General features: G+C 39.2%; 2 protein-coding genes across 8 annotated transcripts in view; both read right to left on the reverse strand.

Annotated features, from left to right (window-relative positions):
* LOC109429573 (probable G-protein coupled receptor Mth-like 1) overlaps positions 1 to 21,309 on the reverse strand; it is a 427,950-nt gene that overhangs the window by 290,199 nt on the left and 116,442 nt on the right. The window lies entirely within an intron of this gene.
* On the reverse strand, positions 12,242 to 19,589 carry LOC134287440 (uncharacterized). Of its 2 annotated transcripts, none has more exons than XR_009997305.1 (2): positions 12,513 to 19,589; positions 12,242 to 12,444 (listed from the first exon to the last, which is right to left on the reverse strand). XR_009997305.1 is itself a non-coding variant. In XM_062849257.1 (2 exons), exon 2 carries the CDS (start codon positions 18,891 to 18,893, stop codon positions 12,816 to 12,818), a length of 6,078 nt encoding a protein of 2,025 aa, XP_062705241.1. In that variant the 5' UTR covers positions 18,894 to 19,119; positions 19,188 to 19,589; the 3' UTR covers positions 12,242 to 12,815. The 2 variants fall into 2 exon arrangements, 1 of the variants encoding a protein (XP_062705241.1); XM_062849257.1 differs by having other exon boundaries at positions 12,242 to 19,119; positions 19,188 to 19,589.

Genomic DNA, 21,309 nt, shown 5'->3' on the forward strand with positions numbered 1-21,309 from the left:
GATTACACTAGTTTACAGCATTTTTGAACTCGGTAAGCTGATGATCATTTTTGGTGTAGAATCATGCCCTGAGTTCGAAAACGCGAAGGAAAAAAATTACAGTAGAGCGGAAATTTTTTCGACTTTCCATACAAGGTTGATGATTTGAAATCGATTTTTGTTCTATTTTTAAGCAAAGTCGCTCACTTCAAACATGTCATTCTCCGTAATCAATGCTCCGATTGAGCTGAAATTTTTACTGTAACTCGCCTACATAAAATATGTCAAATAAACGTCGAGAAAGAATTTTTAAGTTGTTTTTTTCTTATTGAAAAAAAAAAACATTTCTTCATAAAATTTTGCGAATTTTGATAAAATTTAAGAAGATCGTCCCTAAAACTCGCCAATATCTTGAATTTCATCAATTTGACGCAAAACCTGTATTCAGATGATCGAATGGTATTGTATTCAGCTTTTAATTTATGGAAAAAGATTTAAAATTGGTTGAACAAAACGTAATATATTTGAATTTTAGTAAATTACATATTTTGAAAAGTTACAAAACTCGATATTGAGCTAAAACTCAAAAACTGTTCTACCTTAAATTTTAAGGTCGGTTTCGAAATCAGCACTAAATTGTGCTTCAAAAATTTTGGTCGTTGATAGAAGTTCACGACTTTCGTTTTATTTTGTAAACTTGTGTTATCAACAGCAAATGCCACAGAATAGACGGTTGCTTCACTGTACTGGGAGAACGCCGCATTACACAGTGGTTGCGGCAACAAACACATTTTACATTCTTCGGATATTCCTAATTGAGGCATTTCTAGCATTGTTTGATTTCCATAACAGATAATTTTGGAGAGCTATCAAATTGCAAGTCTTAAAGATAGTACTTTGAGAAAAAAAGACAATTTAAAAGTGGCAAAAATAAAAAAAACTGCGCAAATTGCTGAAAAAGACACATGAATTGAACATGAGAAGACATTTGAACTAGTTTTTTAAGAAAAATATTTCTTTTTAACTTTGTAAACATTGCGAATATTTGAAAACTTTTCGAAGAAAAGCACTATGATGAATCACTGAAGTACATTATGCAACATATTCGATGTAATTTCAAGAGATTTTCTAGAAAAAAAATCTAATGTGATTTCTATGGCGAGACCCGGAGAAAACCGAAAGATTTCTGAGATTGTTTCATTTAGGTATGTATGTAAAGCAATTCTTACAGCAATCCTTAAATAAATAACGGAGGTGTTATGAAAGCTTTGCGACGAATGAATACTACAGAAATTGTTTGAAACAGCCTTGGAGTTTCTAGGATTTCCAGAATAAGACCCTAGAGACAATCCATGGAGATTTTAAAGTAAATGTTTAAGAAATTTATTGAGATTCTGAATGAAATTTGGCAAAAAAAACCCTCCCAGAGCAAATTTCTGGCTACGCCACTGCTTCAGTGTATTATAAAAAAGCCCGCAAGAATTCCAGAACAAATTTTGGAGAGTAGAAGAAACTTTGATAAAAGATACTGGAAGCTTCAGTTCTTGAAAAACTTTTGATAGAAAATATTAAAACTTGAAGCTACATTGATTTCAAAGATATATTTTTTAAGATTTTTTGCAACGATGAATTGTTTAAAATCTTTCCGGAGTGATGAAATTGCAAAAATGAAAAAACATGAATTCTTCATGAAATTTACGAAGAAATTTTCAAATAATAACTTTTGAAATCCCTCTGATGAATAAGTTTTTGTGAAATCTTCTTCTTCTTCTTTATGGCTCGACGTCCCAACTGGGGCTTGGCCTGCCTCGCTTCAACTTAGTGTTCTTTGAGCACTTCCACAGTTATTAATTGAGGGGCTTCCTTTGACTGTCATTGCATGAATTTGTATATTGTGAGGCAAGTACAATGATACACTATGCCCCAGGGAGTCGCGAAAATTTTCCCGACTGGAACGGGAATCGAACCCGCCGTCTCCGGATTGGCGATCCATAGCCTTAACCACTAGGCTAACTGGAGACCCCGTGAAATACTTGGAGCTATTCTGGCAGGAATTTCTGAAAGAACCCTTTATAAACAAAACTTAATCTTCCTTTCGATTAATTTATGTAGAAATGCCTACTATTTTTTCAGGATAGTGAATTTGATAACGAAAATTACATAAACTAACGGAGATGGTGTTAGACTGATTGCGTATTTTTTAAAGAAATGTTTAGAAGGAATTATGTAGGGATTCAAAAAAACATTCACATGATTTGGACTGATTTAAATTGAGGCAAATAGAAAATTAAGTGAGTAAAAGTGGCAGTGCCCACGTTTAAAATTTCATTCAATTCGGTTCACTGGTCTTCGAGCTATGTATTACAGTTCAAAAATTAGTTGTTTAAAAAAAAGTTTTTTACGAGAACGGTTCTAGCTTCGCGAAAGATTAACCAATCGACACTCAAAATTGTTCCAATGATGCACATATGATAGGTTGACAAACAGTCAAATTTGAGAATTTTTCATGCACTCTTCGTAAAGTTTTTTTTTTTCTTCCTCCCCTGTTGGGGAAATTAAGCCACTGCATCCAATAAGTTGAACTCTTGTAGCATAGTTACAGCATGTTAAACTTTTTTGTGAGGGGAAAAAAAAAGTTGCCAATCTCAAAAATTTTGGCCCATTATTAAAGTATGAAATGAATATTCTAAGTTTCAAATCAATTTTTTTATCTGTATAAACGATATTTTTAGCCCTAGGCTAGTTCATCTCGGAACCCACACTTTACTTCCCTGCCAAAGGAAGAACTCACATTTTGCGAGTTTGTCGGGAGTGGGTTTCGATCCTAAATAAATTGATGTTCTATCCATTTTAACATTATTGTTTTTTCACAAAATCTAACTTATTCAAATTTATTCATATAGAAGCATAGGTTGTCAAGGTTTATTTAGACAGCTTAGCTTTAGCTTAGCTTAACTTAGACTAAGTCGTCAAATTTTATTTAGACAGCGAAAAAAAAGGCAGCGAAAAAAAAGTTGCACAACAAACTAACGAAGATTGAATAGAGTTGATATAAAACAGGAATTAAATCGCGTTAAAAATTCAAGTTACGGTAGATGTAAAAGGTGGTTACAGACCGTTTCAGGAAGGTTTCAGATGCGTTCTAGGGAGTTCCACCGGGATTCAGGGGATTCCCGGAATTGGGGGAGGGGGGGCTTTTGTGGGCGTTTCAGTGACATTTCAAGGGGTTATATAGGGAGGCTTCAGGGACGATTTAAGGGGGTTCAAGGTGGCTTTTAGGAGCGTTTCAAGGAGTTACGGGACGTTTCAGGGAAGTTTCAGATGCGTGAGAGGGAGTTTTACGGGGCTTTTAGGGGGTTTTTGGAGCGTATCAGGAAGAAGGCGTTTTAGGGAGTAGTAAGGAGTTGCAACGTTTGAGGTTTCAGAGACGTTTTGGGGCGTTTTAACCTTCCGTAACTCGCGCCGTTGACTACCTGCGTCAGCACCACGCTAATGCTGAGTACAAAAAGCGAGATTTTTTAAACGTGTTGTACAAAATACAACAGCGCGATCGCTCGAGGGTTAAGGCGTTCCAGGGTCGTTTCAAAACGTTTCAGGGACGTTCACATGATGGATACAGGACATTTCAGGGATATTTCAGAGGCGTTCTAAGGGGTTCTTAAGCGTTTCATTGTGTTCATTTTTCAAATGCGCATCATCGTCAAAACGGACCTTCGTTTAAGAAAATTCTGAACGCCCTTGAAGCCCTTCCTGAAACATCCTGTAACTCCTGAAATGCCTCTAAGCTAAAAGCCCCCCTGAAACATCCTGGAACCCTTTGAAACGCACCTAAAACCTCCTTGGGGGCTGTTCATACAGGGTGCGGCAGGAAAAAATGCGAAAAGTTCAAGGCGCTATTACACATTGAACATAGGATATATATGACTATTTTTGAATGACAGCGTATCAGTCAACGTCTATATTCTAGCACTACAAAATAAAAATTAACATATTTGATTTTTAACATGTGATAATGTAAGCCTAAAAAGTTGGTATCAAAAAACTGCGCGCCCAATGGTCATTAGACAAAATGGCTAAAATAGTAAAAAAATAGCTTCAATCCGATGAAAAACCAGGCCATATTAGTCCAGAGCCATGTAGTTTCACATACCAGATAAAATAAATACATATACATGATAATAATGTAGAGATAATTAAAAGTTTTGTTTTATCAGGTATGAAATTTAGCGACCTGTGTGCTTTTCAGTGGTTTGAAAATTGTGATGGTCTTCAGCTTCAGGTGCCGTCTTGTAAAGATTTGTGCCCAAGAAGGGATTTTTTAAAAATAACTTTTCAGAAAATTAGCCTGTTAGAGATAATGGAACGTTGAAACATAGATTAGTTAACGTCAAATGGAGGAAAATGAGGTTTGAAGTTAAAAAACACTTTCGCATTTTTTTCCTGCCGCATACTGTAAACTACGTAGACCAAATTTTGGGCATCTCAGCTCGCCCCCCTCCCCCCAAAAAGTCTTCGTGGTTTATGAACGGCTCCCCTCAAACGTCTTTCAACCTCTTGAAGCGCCCCTAAAAGCATTGAAACCCTCCTAAAAGCCCCCAAAACATCCTGGAATCGCCGAAACCTCCTGAAACCTCCTGAAACGCATCTGAAATCTCCAGTAACTCCTGGAAAACGCCCCCAAAAGGCCATCTGGAGCATCTTGAAAACCAACGAAACGCGTAAAAAACCGTGTAAATTAATAATTTACTGTAGTTATTTAGCGATAATTCAAGTAGCGTCCAATTTTTTATCTCTACAGTAGATAAATAATAGTAGATACAGAGACAATGGTGAAGCATGAGCATAATTTAAAATATTGCGATAATAAAAATGATGTCTCACTCAAAGTGCAAATTTTCGGTAATACCAATTCGTGTGGCCAATTATGATTTTTAAATAATTCAACGTACATATGCAGCCATTCCATAGCAAAACGATATAGTGCAACTTCGATTGTCGTGAAACTTGGTGGGTTCATAGTTCTTCGAAAATAATAAGACCTGCATTTTTTTGTTTCGCCATTAGGGTGACCAATTCTTAGATAGGGTGGTCCAAAAATCAAGGTTTTCAAAAACTTTTTTTTTTTCAAAAAAATCATAACTCATCGATTTTAAACTTAAGGTCCCATTAGACATGGCAAATATTTGTCCAAACAAGCCCGACAAATGACCAACACAATGTGAATCATAGCAACCTTGGACGAATGTCGGACTTCAATGGCAAATATTTGTCATAATGACAAACAGTCTAATGGCCCCTTTAGACTTAGTGTACCAGTTATAGCTATATGTAGTACCTCAAATTGACTATAGTTGATTTTCAACCTTTAACGATGAAAAACAACAGGAAACATTGTGTGAAACTCACAAAAGATGATTGCAATCATTAAAACTTCACAATTCGCTTAAATTATAAAAGAAATAAATCATTTTCCTTATAATTTCGGCTTCCTTGCACCCTATTTCGCCATAGTGTACCAGTTATGGCTAATCCCATAAGGAATGCATGCAAATAGTGCGAAGTGGAACCGAAATAAGAAATGTGTCCATAACTGGTACAGGGTTCCTATCATTGGCACACGCCGTAATAAATACTTAATGTAGGTTTGGCTCGGTTTGTTTATTTTTCCTGTAAAGTATAAAAACTACACTATGTTTTGACATATTGGAAACACTCGTCGGTCTTTTTCTTATTTTTGTAGAAATAGTTTTCCTTAGGTAGTGCGATAACTGGTACAGGTACCCAATTTTTTTTTGAGCTATAGAATTGTAGTTTTAGGAAAAAATACGATGAAAGGGAAAAATTATGTTTAGGTGCACAACATATGCAATTATTTTAGTTCTTTCACGTTTTCATTGTCTCGGGACCAAAGGGTTTATATTTTTATCAGAAAATTCAGAAAATTTGGCATAACATATCAACAATTGACGATGCATGTTTCTTAGTTTTTGTGATATGATTTATTGAATGTAGAGAGTAGATGGTTATATTTGGTGAAAGATGATATACAGGGGATGGCCAAAATGTTTGGGATAGGCAACTTTTTTTTCTCTCACAAAAAAGTGCAACATGCTATAACTTTTTATAGAGCGCATCAAAAAATCTCAAATTTTGACTGTTTGTCAACCTACTATATGTGCATCATTGGTACAAATTTGGGCTCGATTGATTATTATTTCGCAAAGTTAGAACCGTTCGGGTAAAACACTATTTTTTAGACAACTCATTTTTGAGCTGTCATATCTCGGAAACCAGTGAACCAATTTGAATGAAATTTTGAACGTACACTAACAATATGTAAGTGCTTCACAAACTATTAAAACACAGGTACTTTTTAAACGTTGAAAAAAGTTATCATGGATTGACACTTTTTGGATTTTTCTCGAAAAAATGTAATTTTTTTACATCAGTGTCAATAAATTTTCGTGTTGATATCCAAAGATTTTCCACTTCTGTTCTCAAATTATCTCTAATCAGATATATTAGAGCCTATTTAGATTGCTGGAAGAACACATTTAATAATTTTTGTGTGGTATTGTAAATTTTACTTATTTTCCTCTATATGGGTAAAAATTTCAACTCGGTATAACTAAATTCGTCGTGAGAAAATATTACATTTTATAACGTCGTATTCAGTATCAGTATATTGTTGATAAACGTTAAAAAAATCATTAAATTCGGTTCACTGGTTTCCGAGATATGACAGTTCAAAATAGAGTTGTCTAAAAAATAGTGTTTTACCCGAACGGTTCTACCTTCGCGAAAAATTAATCAATCGAGCCCAAATTTGTACCAATGATGCACATATAATAGGTTGACAAACAGTCAAAATTTGAGATTTTTTGATGCTCTCTATGAAAAGTTACAGCATGTTCAATTTTTTTGTGTTTTTGTGAATGTGTAAGGGTTACTAATTTTTGGTGTGGTCTGGAAATTATGCACTTATGAGTAGGTCTTATACATTCTAGGTGCTATAAGCGGTCTTAGCATTCATCTGTACATATGTACGAGTAATTAGAAAAAAAAAATGATGTAACTATGCAAGTTTTTTTTTTCTAATTTCCCTAGATTTTTAGACAAGCTAGGATTTTTCTAAATTTAAATCTCCATTTTCGTATTTTTTGTTTTTTTTTTTAATTCTTGAAAACCTGTAGTGCAAAATTCGCACATGTTTTACTCATTGAGAAGAAAATATTGCAAGAATTAATAAACTTACTGATGTTACTCTTAAAACTTCCATGAAAAAACAATGTATATGTACCTGAAAAATAAATAAATAAAAAGCTATCATTAGTAAAATACCGACAATTCTTATAGATGATGATTTTGAATGTAATATTTTTGAAAGAAGAACTAAAATAAGACTGGAACCGCATAATTTATCATAGCGTGGTTTTCAAATAAACACTGAAATTAAACCACCAGTTTACCAAAACTGGTGTTCTAATATTAATATGGTGGCCAAAATTATAAAAAGAAACTGAAACAGAAAGCTTACTTGATTTTATATTGTAATATTGCAAGAAATGTGATATTTGAAAGACATAATCTAAATCATGAACAGTTGGGATCAAACATTTCAAAAAAACGCAAATGCCTTTGGAAACAAAAGTTTTTTTCTATAGCTGCGGAACGTATTTCATTGGTCCCACGTAATCCACTACCATTATCGGACAGGAGAACAATTCATCTATCTAGTAGTATCCTTGGATTACGTGCGAGATATTAAATATGTTCCGCAACTTAGAAAGAAGCTGATGTATCGAAAACAAGTTACGCCCTTTTGGATTGTTGTTTTGTCCTGAATACTAGTTTTGAATCAAGCTTATCAGTAGCCTTTTAGTGAATCTAAAAGCAGCCTAAAAGCATTAGATCTACCTAATCCATATAATCCCTACTTTCAGTCCATGAAACCCATTCATTATCATTTCCACTAAGAATATTCAGAACGAGCAAGAACCCGCTATTTCCAAAACAGGCTTGATCAAGTTCTCAATCCATTTTCAATTGAGCTGAAACTCGCCTGCACACAACTAGACACGCATCATTTTGCCCAATCCCGCTTCAGAAAAACATCAACTAATGTGCTCCACCATAGACTTCGAATCCGGTCGTTCGAAGAAACGGGGAGACCCATTCATGGAGCCGCTATCTCGCAAAACCAAACTCGCTCGCTCTGATGCGATTTTTTTTTTTGTTCGTTCTGGTCACTTCAAGCCGCTCTTCATCGTCAAACTGGAATTTATAATCGGCTCGTTTGTTTTTTGTTTTGGGCTTCCCTCACAGATGGAAGGCTAGCGTGGAATTAGAGACAAACGGAATACATAGCTGAATTATATATTTTAAGAATCTTTGAATTCTTTGTTTTACAGGGTGTGGCATAATGTTTTCAATAATATTTCGCAAATGTCAATATTGATTTGCATAATTTACTGAAAATTTACAAAATCATAGCAGATGTTGCTTGTGAAATTCAAATGAGCTAATAGATGCACAATTTAATATGGTTTTATTATGATTTTAGATCAAGTTTGGTGTTAAAGTGATACTATTGCAAAACTTTGAATGTTAAAGGAGTAGAATTTTTTTTTTTCTGGTACCGAAAATCTTCTGATCTGTGAAAGAATGTTCAATTCAAAAATATCGAAAGAATGTATGGTTTTAATAAGGTTTTAAAGTGATGTTTGCATTTGAAGGCGTACTAATTATGAACTTGAAAAGTTATTGCTCATGGATCACAAGTTTCAAAGCTACGACTCAAATGTATAATTGCTTCATTATAAATAATTAGGGTTGTGTTTTGATTTTAAACTGTAAGGCAATTTTAAAACCAAGATAAAACCTAATACACCAGTCGTACAGAAACATTCTTCAGCGTCTGCTTATCAGTTTCAGGCTACTCGCGCCAACTTTTTTCCATCATTCTCGCAATGAGCAGCACTTTTTCCCCCAGTTCTGTGATTCGACCAACGTCGCTCCGAAAGTTCCGAAACCCGAGCGGCCAAATTATACGGCTTCAGAACTTTTATAAGCGGTTTTAAATTACACACCTCGTCGAGAAACGACGACGATGAGCCAGGCGCGGCAGCGGCCAGACATGTTTGTTCTCGAGACAGCACACCACCACCGATCCAGCACACTTGTTTTGACTTTCTCATCGAAATTTGCACGGCTTAGAGTTAGAAAGTTCCTAGAATGCCGAGCGCGGTGAAATCAGATGCGTTAAGTGGTTTTTTTCTACGGTCGTCGGTGGGAACGTTTAACGATTGATTTTCCAGTGAAGTGGTCGGTTATGCGGATTTAGAAACGATTGAAAAAATTGAACCCTTTGCGTGTTGAGGTTATGATTTACTTTAAAAGGGGACTTTTCAGAAGGTCTTATACTATAATAGATTTATTCCGTTATTCTTTTCAATCTTAAAAAAAAAAAACTGGTGTCTGATAACGTTTTCGAACATTTTTAATTACGAGATGATAAATTAAAGAAATATCGTTGATTAAATTAATTGCAGTACAGCAATGATAGAAACGAGTTTAAAATGGTATAATTTCCTTTTTATTTGTTAGCGATGTAGTTCGGTCATTGTAGAAAACTGTTTCGTTTATTATAGATACAAAAGTACAGCGATTTAACGGGTGGCCACTAAATAACGGGAATGCTTTTAGCAGCTGATTAAAAACAATAGAAGCGTCCATAGAGTAAACATTTTTTAGACAAAACCATCGTCTATCTATCCACAAAGTCAGCGTATTTTTTATTTTGTGTCAACTTATTCTGTTCTGCAGAAAACGACATTGAAACAGGAAGCACTACCAAAACGCCTTGGACGGCTCTACTGATTGCTCAAAACAACCGTAAAAAAAGTTAATAGTAAACCATTATAAAACTAGAACCCGCCCGGTTTTGAATGAATTCCACATTTCGGCATCCCAAGAAACAGATCCTGAAGGAAATAGAGGAAAACTAGCAAAACCAATAAGCATGATATCATTTCACATAATAACATCTTCTTTTGTGACATGGGCTGGATAAATCAATAGAATGCCTTGTTAAATAACAAATATTTACATCAAATCACATTTACACATTGAACAACATGTAAATGGTTCGTTATAAAAAAAAATAGCACAAAAAAAGTTCAACAATGAACCGCAGTGCACAAATTACATCGACACGTTTTGGTGATACAGAAAAATAACATTTTTTGGAAATTTCTATAAATGTCATTTACGGGAAAAGGCTACAACCAAAGCAAAAAAAAAAACAAGTCAGTATCCCCATTTTTTCTTATTACTGTTTGAGTGTGTAGATGCTAAAGGTAGCTGAGAAACCATTTATTTTGACCAACGATTTCACAGACGCAGAAAATGCGTGAAAGTAAACTCTGAAAAGTCGTACAAAGCAGTTGCTCCAACATCACTGCAAAAAAATACTGTACAAATTACTACGTTCAACTTTCTTAAATTTTATATTTTCCATGGACGTACATTGTTAAACCTTTATGATAGTTAAATTCAGATTGCCATTTTTAAAGATCATATATTTTTAAGAGCACATTCAAAGCATTCCCGTTATTTAGTGGCCACCCGTTACTGGTACTATTTTGAGTTTTAAAACATGTCTATTAACGAATTTTTTAGTTAGGCCAATTTTAAAACTCTAATAAAGCCAAATAGTTTTATTTATCTCCGCTGTTGGGGGTAATTAATCCATACTGCGTCTGATAAGCTAAATTTTGTGGCATAACCAGAAGGATAGTATGAATCATTTCAAGTTTTATGGCGGTTATCGAAACCAAAATTTGATTTAACAACTGATTCAAAACCGAGTTGAAACCAACATGGTTCCTTGGTCTGTTCTCCGAAAAACTTGCTTTTTTAAAGTAGTTCCGATCAAAAATGGATAAACGTTAGTGTACAGCAGCAAAACTGCCACAAAAACTGCGATTTTATTGCCCATCATCAGCTATGGCCAGCTAAGCGTTCCAGACATACGACGAAAAACAACGCCAGGAAAAAAAAGAACGCATCCCCGGCGTTGACTCGTGCACACGTCCAAAACCTAATGGATAATAAATTGGATTATTATAAATGAAATCGTTGGTTTTTGCTGACGCGCCCCTCATCCGTGTCCCCCGATATATTGGACTAAACTATCACAATCAGTTGGGATGATGAGTTTATCACACTCTGTTTCGATATGGATGGCTATTGTCAGCAGAAACAGTTTAGAATCGCGCAACCGGTCGGCGATATCAAAACGACATCAGATGGGGCAATTTTTGTCCGAGTCTCTCAAGCGCGTTGGTCTTTTTTCACATCGCCGTAATCGTAATTGTTTGTTATGTGTGATAAACTTTTCCCATTAGATGGTTGGTTGAATTTGGATTTATGGTCATTTGAACGAGTTTGCTTATTGGAGGCAATTAGGCAACGAAGCGGTGAATGTCGACTGATAATAGTTTAATTATTAGAGGATAAAAATGGTGATCCTGGTTCATATTATTTTTATTTTGTCTCTTAACCATTGATCCGTCGTGAAAACGACGATTTTTGCAGAGAATAATTCTGTGAAAGATTCATAGAGATAAACAATCGCATGATTGACTCAATGTTTGTACTGAACGCTTTACCAAACTTGGTTCAGACTGAACGCACAATAGTTTCCAATCAATTCAATTGAACTATGTATCTATTAAAATACTGACCGACCATTACCATTTTTACAGTATAGTTATCTTTTTTACATATGGTTTAAAAATAAACCACGTCCCCTTTTTTACAACCAGTCAGGAACAAAAATATAAACAGTTATCAGGATCAAGCCAAGGCGAGTTTTTTTAATTGTTACGGGATTTTAGAAAACAAAATATAACAAATAGAAAAGTACTGCAGATTTATTATGCCGCTAAAATCGGCAGTGCTCTCCACTAATCAAGTTACTGCTTTGCTCGTTCCCTTGAAAGCCATATTCGAAAGCTTTCGCCGTTTCGACATTAGATCACTCCCTTTCTCCAATACATCACACTCCGGACTTCGGAGGCCGCGTCCGCCAGCAGCACCGCGACTGTCACATTAGCGCAGCAAATTTGATCTAATTGGACGGTAATTTCATAAAAGGGAAAATCCATAGTCGAAATCCGTCGTTGCTCGATCAATCCGAGCGCCCATAAACGTGCGACATCGCCTTGCCCGTCATCATCCGCCCAGAATAAGGTACCTGTTCGGATAGGTAGAAGTTCTTTGGAGCAGCTTTAAATTCTGGAGTGCAGCTCAAAGCTGAAAAAAGTTTATATTTTAGTTGTATATAGATTATAAGCACGAGTTCAATTCTTACATTCAGTCTTCCCCTTAATCAGTATATCCGAAGCAATGTCTGTGGTTCACGATTGTACTATGCTAATCTACGATAATTCCGAGATTCCCCTGTAATGAACAACAACCACTTGGTGTTTAGCGGTAAGTGTAAAACTAGGTAGATCGGTATAGTTTACCTGCTAAACACTTCTTATTTACTCAAAGTGATTTGTGGGGCTTCGTATTCCTATAATTTGTGTCGATCCTAATTTTAGAATATAAAATTCAGGAATAGTTAGATTCTAATCACCAAGATCTGCACTAGGGTATCTTACCAACAATTTTAGCAAATATTCAAATTTACGCGGTACACGCGGTAACTATTAGGCAAAGAAATGTCTTACGAATTCAATCACTAAGGATGACTTTTCTAATAAAGATTCAGGAGTTAATAAAATAATAATCAAAAAGCATCTAGCACGTTTCACACTTTTATCTTTCTATCTTTCGCTGAAGTGTTGTGGCTGACGTTTCTCGCCTGTCAAAGAATATCCGTCATCGAGGGCTGTCTCATCTGCAGCAGTGGTGCCAGAACATCCCCCGCCCCGTGGATCATGGTGAGAACCGACTGGGTTCTTGCAGGATTCACTACCAGCCACTTCCATGACGGCCAGTTTCACTATTGGTCGCTTCAGTTCCTTGCCTCCAGCTGTTCGAACTACCGCTTGACGTATTCTTCCGTCCCTTCCCATGATCACCTGTTGGACTATGCCTCGTAGCCATGTTCGCCGTGTCCCCTCTGCTACATAGACCAAGTCACCGACCTGCACCGGTTTGCTCTCCGCAAACCACTTGGACCGTTTGTTCAAGGTTGGAAAATACTCCTTCAACCAGCGATTCCAAACTGCGTCTGACAAAAATTGCGACCGCTGGTAACTGCTTCTCAATGCGGCGGCCATGTCCACTGGCGCTCTAAGTGGGTCCTGAGCTCCAGATGAATTGCCCAACAAAAAATGGTTGGGTGTAATCGCCTCGAAGTCCGCCGATCCCTGGGGCATATAGGTTAGAGGTCTGGAATTGATGAAGCCCTCCGCCTCTACTAAAACCGTTTGTAATATCTCGTCGTTGAGCTTACGCCCATCATCCAGCGCACGAATTGCTTCCTTTACACTCCTTACCATCCGTTCCCATACACCACCCATATGTGGTGCAGAGGGCGGATTAAATGTCCATTTGGTGCGCGCATCTGTGAAGGTATCAGCGCAGTCGATATTGATGCATCTAATTTGTTCCTTCAGTTCGTTACTCGCACCAACGAAGTTGGTGCCGTTGTCCGAAAAAATCTCCACCGGTGGTCCTCGTCTACGTACGAATCTCCTCACGGCCAGGATGCAAGAGTCAGTAGAAAGGTTGTACGCGACCTCCAGATGAACCGCCCGCGTAACGAGACACGTGAAAACAGCCACATATCGCTTCTCTTTCCTACGTCCGACAGATGTTTCCAGAGGACCAAGATAGTCCACGCCTACGTAACTGAATGGTCTTATGAACGGTGTTAAACGTTCTTCAGGAAGCGGTGCCATTCGAGGATTCAGCGGTCGACACTTTGTTACCTTGCAGCGCTGACATTTTTTCATCACTTTGTTTACCGTCGATCGCAAGTTGAATATGTGAAAACGTTGTCGAACCTCGTTCACTATCGTTTCGCGGTTAGCATGTCCATACCGACAGTGGTAGCTATTCAACAATAAGGCGGTAATTGGATGGTCTTTTGGCAATATCACTGGAAAACGCGAATCAAAGGTTGCATAGCTGGCATTGGCTGTCCGACCTTCGACTCTAAGCACCCCAAACTGATCATCAAAGGGAGATAATCTGTATAACGGGCTGGATTTTTCGATGTTCACCCATTTTTCTAGCAGCGGCTCATCTCGGTTGTTCTTCAGGGTTTTAGTTTCGTCCGGATAGAAAGCGTTTTGTGCCACTTGCCAAAGATAATGTTCTGCCTTTAAGTATTCGTCTTGCCGTAAAGGAACTATGACCACTCGGTTCGCTCGCAATAGTATCTTTCCTTGAGCTTCGGTGGCTCTGAAAACTTCGATGGGCAGCCCTTGTATTTTCCTACGACAGTTCGAGATAAAACGATTCACTAGTGCCACAGTGCGGAGCAACACGTTCCACTTCGAGAACCGCCCAACGTCTACCAGGCATCCGGAAGGAACCGTAATGTGATGAAGTAGGAGATGAGCTCTTATTTCCTCACTGGTTTCTGCAATCGGCTTCTGTTTTGGCCAGTAATTTATCTCAGAATAGAGAAACGAGTTCCTTCCATCAAACCATCTTCCATTCGAGTCGGGTTCTGTATCCTTTCCCCACTTCGTCAAGCAATCTGCTAAGTTTTCCTTCGACGGGACATATCGCCAGTTCTCAGGACGCGTAAGAGTTAAGATTTCACCTACTCTATGCGCGACAAATTGCTTGTAGTTCCTATGCTGCGAGCGAATCCAAGCTAGGACCACTTCAGCGTCAGTATGTATATACTTTTCCTTGATGGACAGCGTGTGATTCTCACTCACGGTGTGCAACATTCTTGCTCCCAATAAAGCCGCCTGCAGTTCCATTCGCGGGATAGATTGATACTTAAGTGGGGCCACTTTACTGCGCGCCATCACCAATGAACATCTTACCTCCCCGTTGGAAACGATCCGAAAGTAAGCTGCGCATCCGTAGCCAAATTCGCTGGCGTCTGTGAAGATATGCAGTTGCAATGATTCATACGAGCTAGGATGAGCGTCTCCAAAGTAACATCGAGGTATCTCCAGGCTACTAATACCAGGAAGCAACGTAGTCCATCGTCGCCACTTTTCGAACTCCTTATCGCCAACCTTGGTGTCCCAGTCTTGTCCAAGACGCCAAAGATCTTGAATCAACATTCGCCCATGGATTAAGAATGGTGCCAGTAACCCTAAAGGGTCAAAGAGGCTCATGATGATTCTCAGCACAATTCGTTTGGATGGTCGCAGCTCTCCCAGCACGTATGGAACGAGGTCATTGTGCCAGCTCGTGGAGAATACAAATATATCCTTCTCCGGGTCCCACGCTATTCCAAGCACGCGTTGTTGCTTTTCTTCCCGGCTGCAATCGATGGACAACAGCCTTTGTTCTGACACTTCTCCCAGGTGCCGCAGCACATCGATGCTATTGCTGACCCAGTTGCGCATATTAAAACCACCTCTCGAATGGATCAGCTTCACTTGTAGCGCACGTTCGGATGCTTCTTCAGGTGTGTCGGTGCTATCAAAGTAATCGTCCATATATGTTTTCTGCTTTATCGCCATCGATGCTTCCGGAAATTCTTTCGCATTTTCGTCTGCATTTCGATGCATAACATGCTGCGCCGAGCATGGTGAACAAGTGGCACCAAATGTTGCAACGTTCATTATGTAAACATCTGGTGGTTGGTTCACATCAAATCGAAATAGAAATCGTTGAGAGTGAGTGTCTTCTGGTCTAATTCGAATTTGATGGAACATTTTTTCAATGTCCCCTCCAAAAGCGATGCGCCTTTCGCGAAATTTGCAGATTACGCCTGGAAGCAGCACCAACAAATCTGGTCCCTTTAAAAGTTGTGAATTTAAGGACACTCCACTCACGGTTGCAGAGGCGTCCCAAACAAGACGCTTTTTGTTCGGTTTTCTTGGGTGGGCAACTACGTTGAGTGGTAGATACCACACTCTGCTGGGATTTGCCGTTCTTAACTCTTCTTGCGTCGCTTTGTGGGCGTAGTTATTCTCGATGTACTCAAGAATTTGCTGGTTCACGTTGTGGCGCAGTTCTGGATCTTTGGCCAATTTCGATTCTAGGGATTTCAGCCTTTTAGTCGCCATGGGTAAACTATCCGGGAAGCAAATATTATCGCTTTTCCAAAGAAGACCGGTAGTAAATCTTCCATTCTCTCGAACCGTGGTCGTCTCCAATAGCTGACGAGCGCGAGCGTCTTCTTTCGACTCCAAAAGCGGAACTGGATGGATTCCAGTATCTTCTAACGTGAATTGTTGTCGGACCATCTCATTCAACTCCTGGTCAAGCATGCTCCGGTGAAATGCCAGAAATGGATCTGTACTTTGCTTGCTTCCGCACGGTCCGTAAATTGTCCAGCCAAGCGCACATCTAACTGCGATAGGCTCACCTGGCTCGCCCACGCGACTCTCGATAGGTGTGAAAAGGTCCAGATGGTGCAAACCGATGAGAAGTTTTGGTTCCGCGTTTTGGAAAGAAGACATTGCGACATCCTTGAGGTGCTTGAATCGTTCGGCCATCTCTTCTAACGGCAGGTCTTGTTTCGGTAGATTTAGAGCTTTCACTGTATGCACAGACGGCAGTTTATATCGCTGTTGGCCTCCTCTAGCTGAAATCATCAGATCGACTCGTTCTGACAATCTTTCTTTACGGACCACGCTAGAGGTCCACGTTAATTCTAACGGCTCCGGAACACCAACGATTCCAAGGCAGCGTGCGATACTAGCATCTACCAGAGAATGAGAGGAGCCTTCGTCTAAGAAGGCGAATGTATCAATACTTCGCGTTCCGTTGAACAGCGTGACTGCTACCACACGAAATAGAACGGCGGATGGAGCGATTCGATGTGCTTTGCAGTCAGCTTGTACTGTTGGCGCTGTTTCTTCACGATGTAGCCAAGAGTGATGCCGCGCACGGCAATTTCCAACGTTACAGTAATACCTCGACTTGCACGGCCAGTTGCCATGATTAATAAGACACACCTCACACAGTCTGTTCCTATGTACCGCTTCCAAACGTGCTTCTAGATGCATTTGCCGGAACTCATCGCAGTTCCGTACACGGTGATCCAACTTGGAACAGATTGGGCATGGTTTTCGTTGAGGTTCGATAGGAGTATCAGAGTGCTCATTGTGGGTATTAATATGGACTCTTTGATTCTGTTTCATTCTATCAGAACTGACCCCACCGTTTTTTAGGGGAATCACGGTTGTCACCTCGCTGGCGTCTATTACTAGCCTATCCATAAATTCGCCAAATTCCTTCAGCGACGGATCCACAAAGGCTCGCTTGTGTCTGACCCAATCAAGCTTAATAGTAGCCGGCAACTTCTCCACGAGTTCCTCCAATAACGTTGGGTTCGTCATGTGGCCGCGCAGGTTTGCGGCCTCGAGATGGTCGCAAAGTTGTTGAACTGCCATGCCGAAGTTAATCAGGCTATCAAGTCGTTCAGGCTTTGGAGCATCCAAGCGCCGTACTTTCCCAAGCAAGTTCTTCACCAGCAGCTCTGGCCGTCCGTATAGTCTTCGAAGAGTCTCCATTATTGAAGGTACCGCATGTGGGAACATCAGTTTCGTCACCACAGCTTCACGCGCTGGTCCCTTGAGACACTCCCTCAGTCGAATAATGTTCTCGACCGATGAGTATCCACACGCAGTATTAGAGTCTAGGTAACTACTATAAAAAATAGGCCATTCCTCGGGATCGCCCGAGAATGCCGGCAGGTTTTTCGGCCAAAGTTGTCTCGCTGCAATCTGATTGGCTGTCGGTTGTGATAAGCGGGCTGCTTGATCGTCCACTTTTGTCGCCGTTCCATAAGCAGGCCCGCATTCTGTAGGCATTTTATCCGCCCCTCTCGTAACATTTCTTATTGGAACTTTCAGTTTGCTGTTTACTTCAACCGATGCAGTGTATACCGCTGCTTCTTCTTCCTCGTCTACGGATTCTTCAGAAGAAGCTTTGCCTGATATAGACGGTTCTACCGCGCCAGCCAATTTTTTCACCTCGTCGTCATCGCGTATCTGTTGGTTCTCAAGCCATTTCCGTGTCAAAGATTTTCTACTGCGGGACGTGTACTGCGAGCACGCTTCGTCCTCCACCAGCTGCTCCTGCAGGTCGAGCTTTTCCTCTAGGTATTGTTCTCGAATCTGCAGCTGCTTCCTCATAATCGCATTTTCCTGCTCCTCTAGTTCCTTTTCTTTACGCAAACGTTCCCTTTCTTTCAGTAGCTCTCGTCGTTGGATTTCTAGCTTCTGCTCCTCTATTTTCTGCTTCTCCTCTAATCGCTGCAGCGACAGCTGCGCTAGGGCTCGGGAGCTATGAGCACTGGATCGCACGGATCCTTTCACTGTATCGGCTCTTCTAGGAATTTCCGGGTGTTTCTTCGGAGTTTTGTCGTTAACCGACGGCATACTAGCTGGTAAGACGGTTTTTGCAGCACCTTCGATCGGTGCCGATGTTTTTGTTTTTCGGGCTTTTCCACTTTTCTTGGAGTTCGCAACAGATGACGTTTCCGAAATTATCGGAACTGTGATGCCAGCAGCAGTTTTTCCCTTCACGAGTGAGCTCTTACCCTTCTCCGCTTTGTCAATATTTGGTGCGGTTGCAGGAGGGAGTGGAGCGCACGATTCACAGCGCCACGGTCTTTTCTCCACTCCAGGCGAAACGCCTGCGCACCCCAGATGATACCAATCTAGGCATGCATCGCACATCACCATGTTATCAGCTGTATTCGGCTGTTCGCATTTCTTGCAATCGTATCCTTCGCGCTCCAGCGACATCTCGATTGAATCTTTGAGATTTGTTCGGATAGGTAGAAGTTCTTTGGAGCAGCTTTAAATTCTGGAGTGCAGCTCAAAGCTGAAAAAAGTTTATATTTTAGTTGTATATAGATTATAAGCACGAGTTCAATTCTTACATTCAGTCTTCCCCTTAATCAGTATATCCGAAGCAATGTCTGTGGTTCACGATTGTACTATGCTAATCTACGATAATTCCGAGATTCCCCTGTAATGAACAACAACCACTTGGTGTTTAGCGGTAAGTGTAAAACTAGGTAGATCGGTATAGTTTACCTGCTAAACACTTCTTATTTACTCAAAGTGATTTGTGGGGCTTCGTATTCCTATAATTTGTGTCGATCCTAATTTTAGAATATAAAATTCAGGAATAGTTAGATTCTAATCACCAAGATCTGCACTAGGGTATCTTACCAACAATTTTAGCAAATATTCAAATTTACGCGGTACACGCGGTAACTATTAGGCAAAGAAATGTCTTACGAATTCAATCACTAAGGATGACTTTTCTAATAAAGATTCAGGAGTTAATAAAATAATAATCAAAAAGCATCTAGCACGTTTCACACTTTTATCTTTCTATCTTTCGCTGACGTGTTGTGGCTGACGTTTCTCGCCTGTCAAAGAATATCCGTCATCGAGGGCTGTCTCATCTGCAGCAGTGGTGCCAGAACAGTACCTTTTAGAGAGCGAGCGCGCAACCGCGGCAAGCGAACATATTATCTTGTAATGTCAATTTATTACTATTAGGCATGATTGCGCCCGGGCCGGCTGCAGCCGCAGCAGCTGAACTCGTTTTGCAGTTGCCGCTCTGTGCTGCAGCCAGCCGCTTCTTCAACAGCATTGGACCGAACCGGATTCGGATGTTGGTTCCTCTCGGCTCGGCCAAGGAAAGCTGGTTTGCTGTAGGTTTTCACTCGTGCGAACCAAAAGTAGCGTGGTATGTTGGCTTGTTTTGGAGGCGGTGCGGTGGAAGGAAGAGATTTCTTTGCGGAAAAGTGGTGCCACGGTTAACAGTAGATCACCGAATGGATTGGTTTGGTCACCGGAACGGCTAGTTCCGAAAATTAAAATGCTATGAACACAAACGCGTCTCCGGCATATTTTTTTTTTTTGAGAGCTTCTGCGGTATTTCCGTTGGAAATGGTTTAGCAGTTTATTCCGAAGTTCTAAAATTTCAACAGTCATTTTTCCAGCAATTCCTTTTGCAGTTACTTGAGAAATTTCTTTCTGCAAATTTTTTCGTGATTTCTTTGATTTAAATTCATAAAAAATTATGTTTTTTTTCTGTATTTATATTCATTGCTTCCGAAAGTTGCTTCGACTATTTATTTCTAGTATTCTCGTTTTTTTTTTGGAAATTTATTCGGAAATTTCTTTGGTTATTCCATCGATAATTTCTTTATGATTTCTTTGTAGATTTCTTCGATGTTTCTTTACTTTGAGAAATTCTTTCGGCATTCTTTTGGAGTTATTTCTTTTACATCCTCTTTTTCATTTTACAATTCCTTTGATATGTTCTTTGTTAATTTTTTGGTTATACTGTTGAAAAATCTTAGACAACTCCTTTGGAAATTCAGACATGTCTAGTTTGGCTTTCTCAAACAATTTATAAATATGCGACTTTGAAAGAAATAGCCGAAGAAATTTGAAAATAGAATTGCCGAATACATTTGTAAAGCAATTCTCGAACGTATTCTCAAAGGAAAACACGAAGAAATTTTCGAATAACTTGCTGAGAAATACCCAAAGAAACTTCCGGATAAATTACCATCAAAATTACCTAAGACAGCATTTCTCAAACTATGAGTCGCGACCCAATGGTAGTTTGTTGGCTGATGTTTGGTGAGTCGCGTATGATTGGGTGATATTGTAATAAATATCTACGTTTCCTCATGTCTAAAGATACTGTAAGTCCATTTCGCAATTTAAAAAGTGGCGAGTCAGAAATATTCTTAGAAGAGGGTTCAACTTATTTCTAAAAATACCTAAACTTCCGTGCTAGTCTTGGGTCAATATTGAATATTGTTGCTACTGTCTGTCTTCTAAAACCAAATCTGAAACGTTGATATTACTATACTATAGTTAAGGTTGAGGGTGCTGGTAAAATTGTAGGTATGCTGTTTAAAAGATGAGTTCATATTTTCTTTGCAGTTTGTATTTCTAGTTACATTACACGCTGAAATATAGCGCGAAGTTCAGCAATCAGAATTTCGATAGAAATTTCCTTAGATATTCTGCAGACATTTTCGACATTTTTAGAGTTCTCAAAAAAATAAGCCGAAGAAATATCGGAAGAAATTCCCAAACAAGTTCCTTGAAAACTTTCCTAAGGAATCCCATAACGATTTTCCAAAGACTATGCCTAAAAAATTCTCAAAGGAATTGTCATGGTAAT

This window comes from Aedes albopictus, chromosome 2 (assembly GCF_035046485.1).
Source record: "Aedes albopictus strain Foshan chromosome 2, AalbF5, whole genome shotgun sequence".
In the NCBI taxonomy this organism is placed as follows: Eukaryota; Metazoa; Arthropoda; class Insecta; order Diptera; family Culicidae; genus Aedes; species Aedes albopictus.

Coding starts and splice junctions, on each gene's coding strand:
- LOC134287440 (XM_062849257.1), bottom strand. CDS start 18,893: ATGTCGCTGGAGCGCGAAGGATACGATTGCAAGAAATGCGAACAGCCG.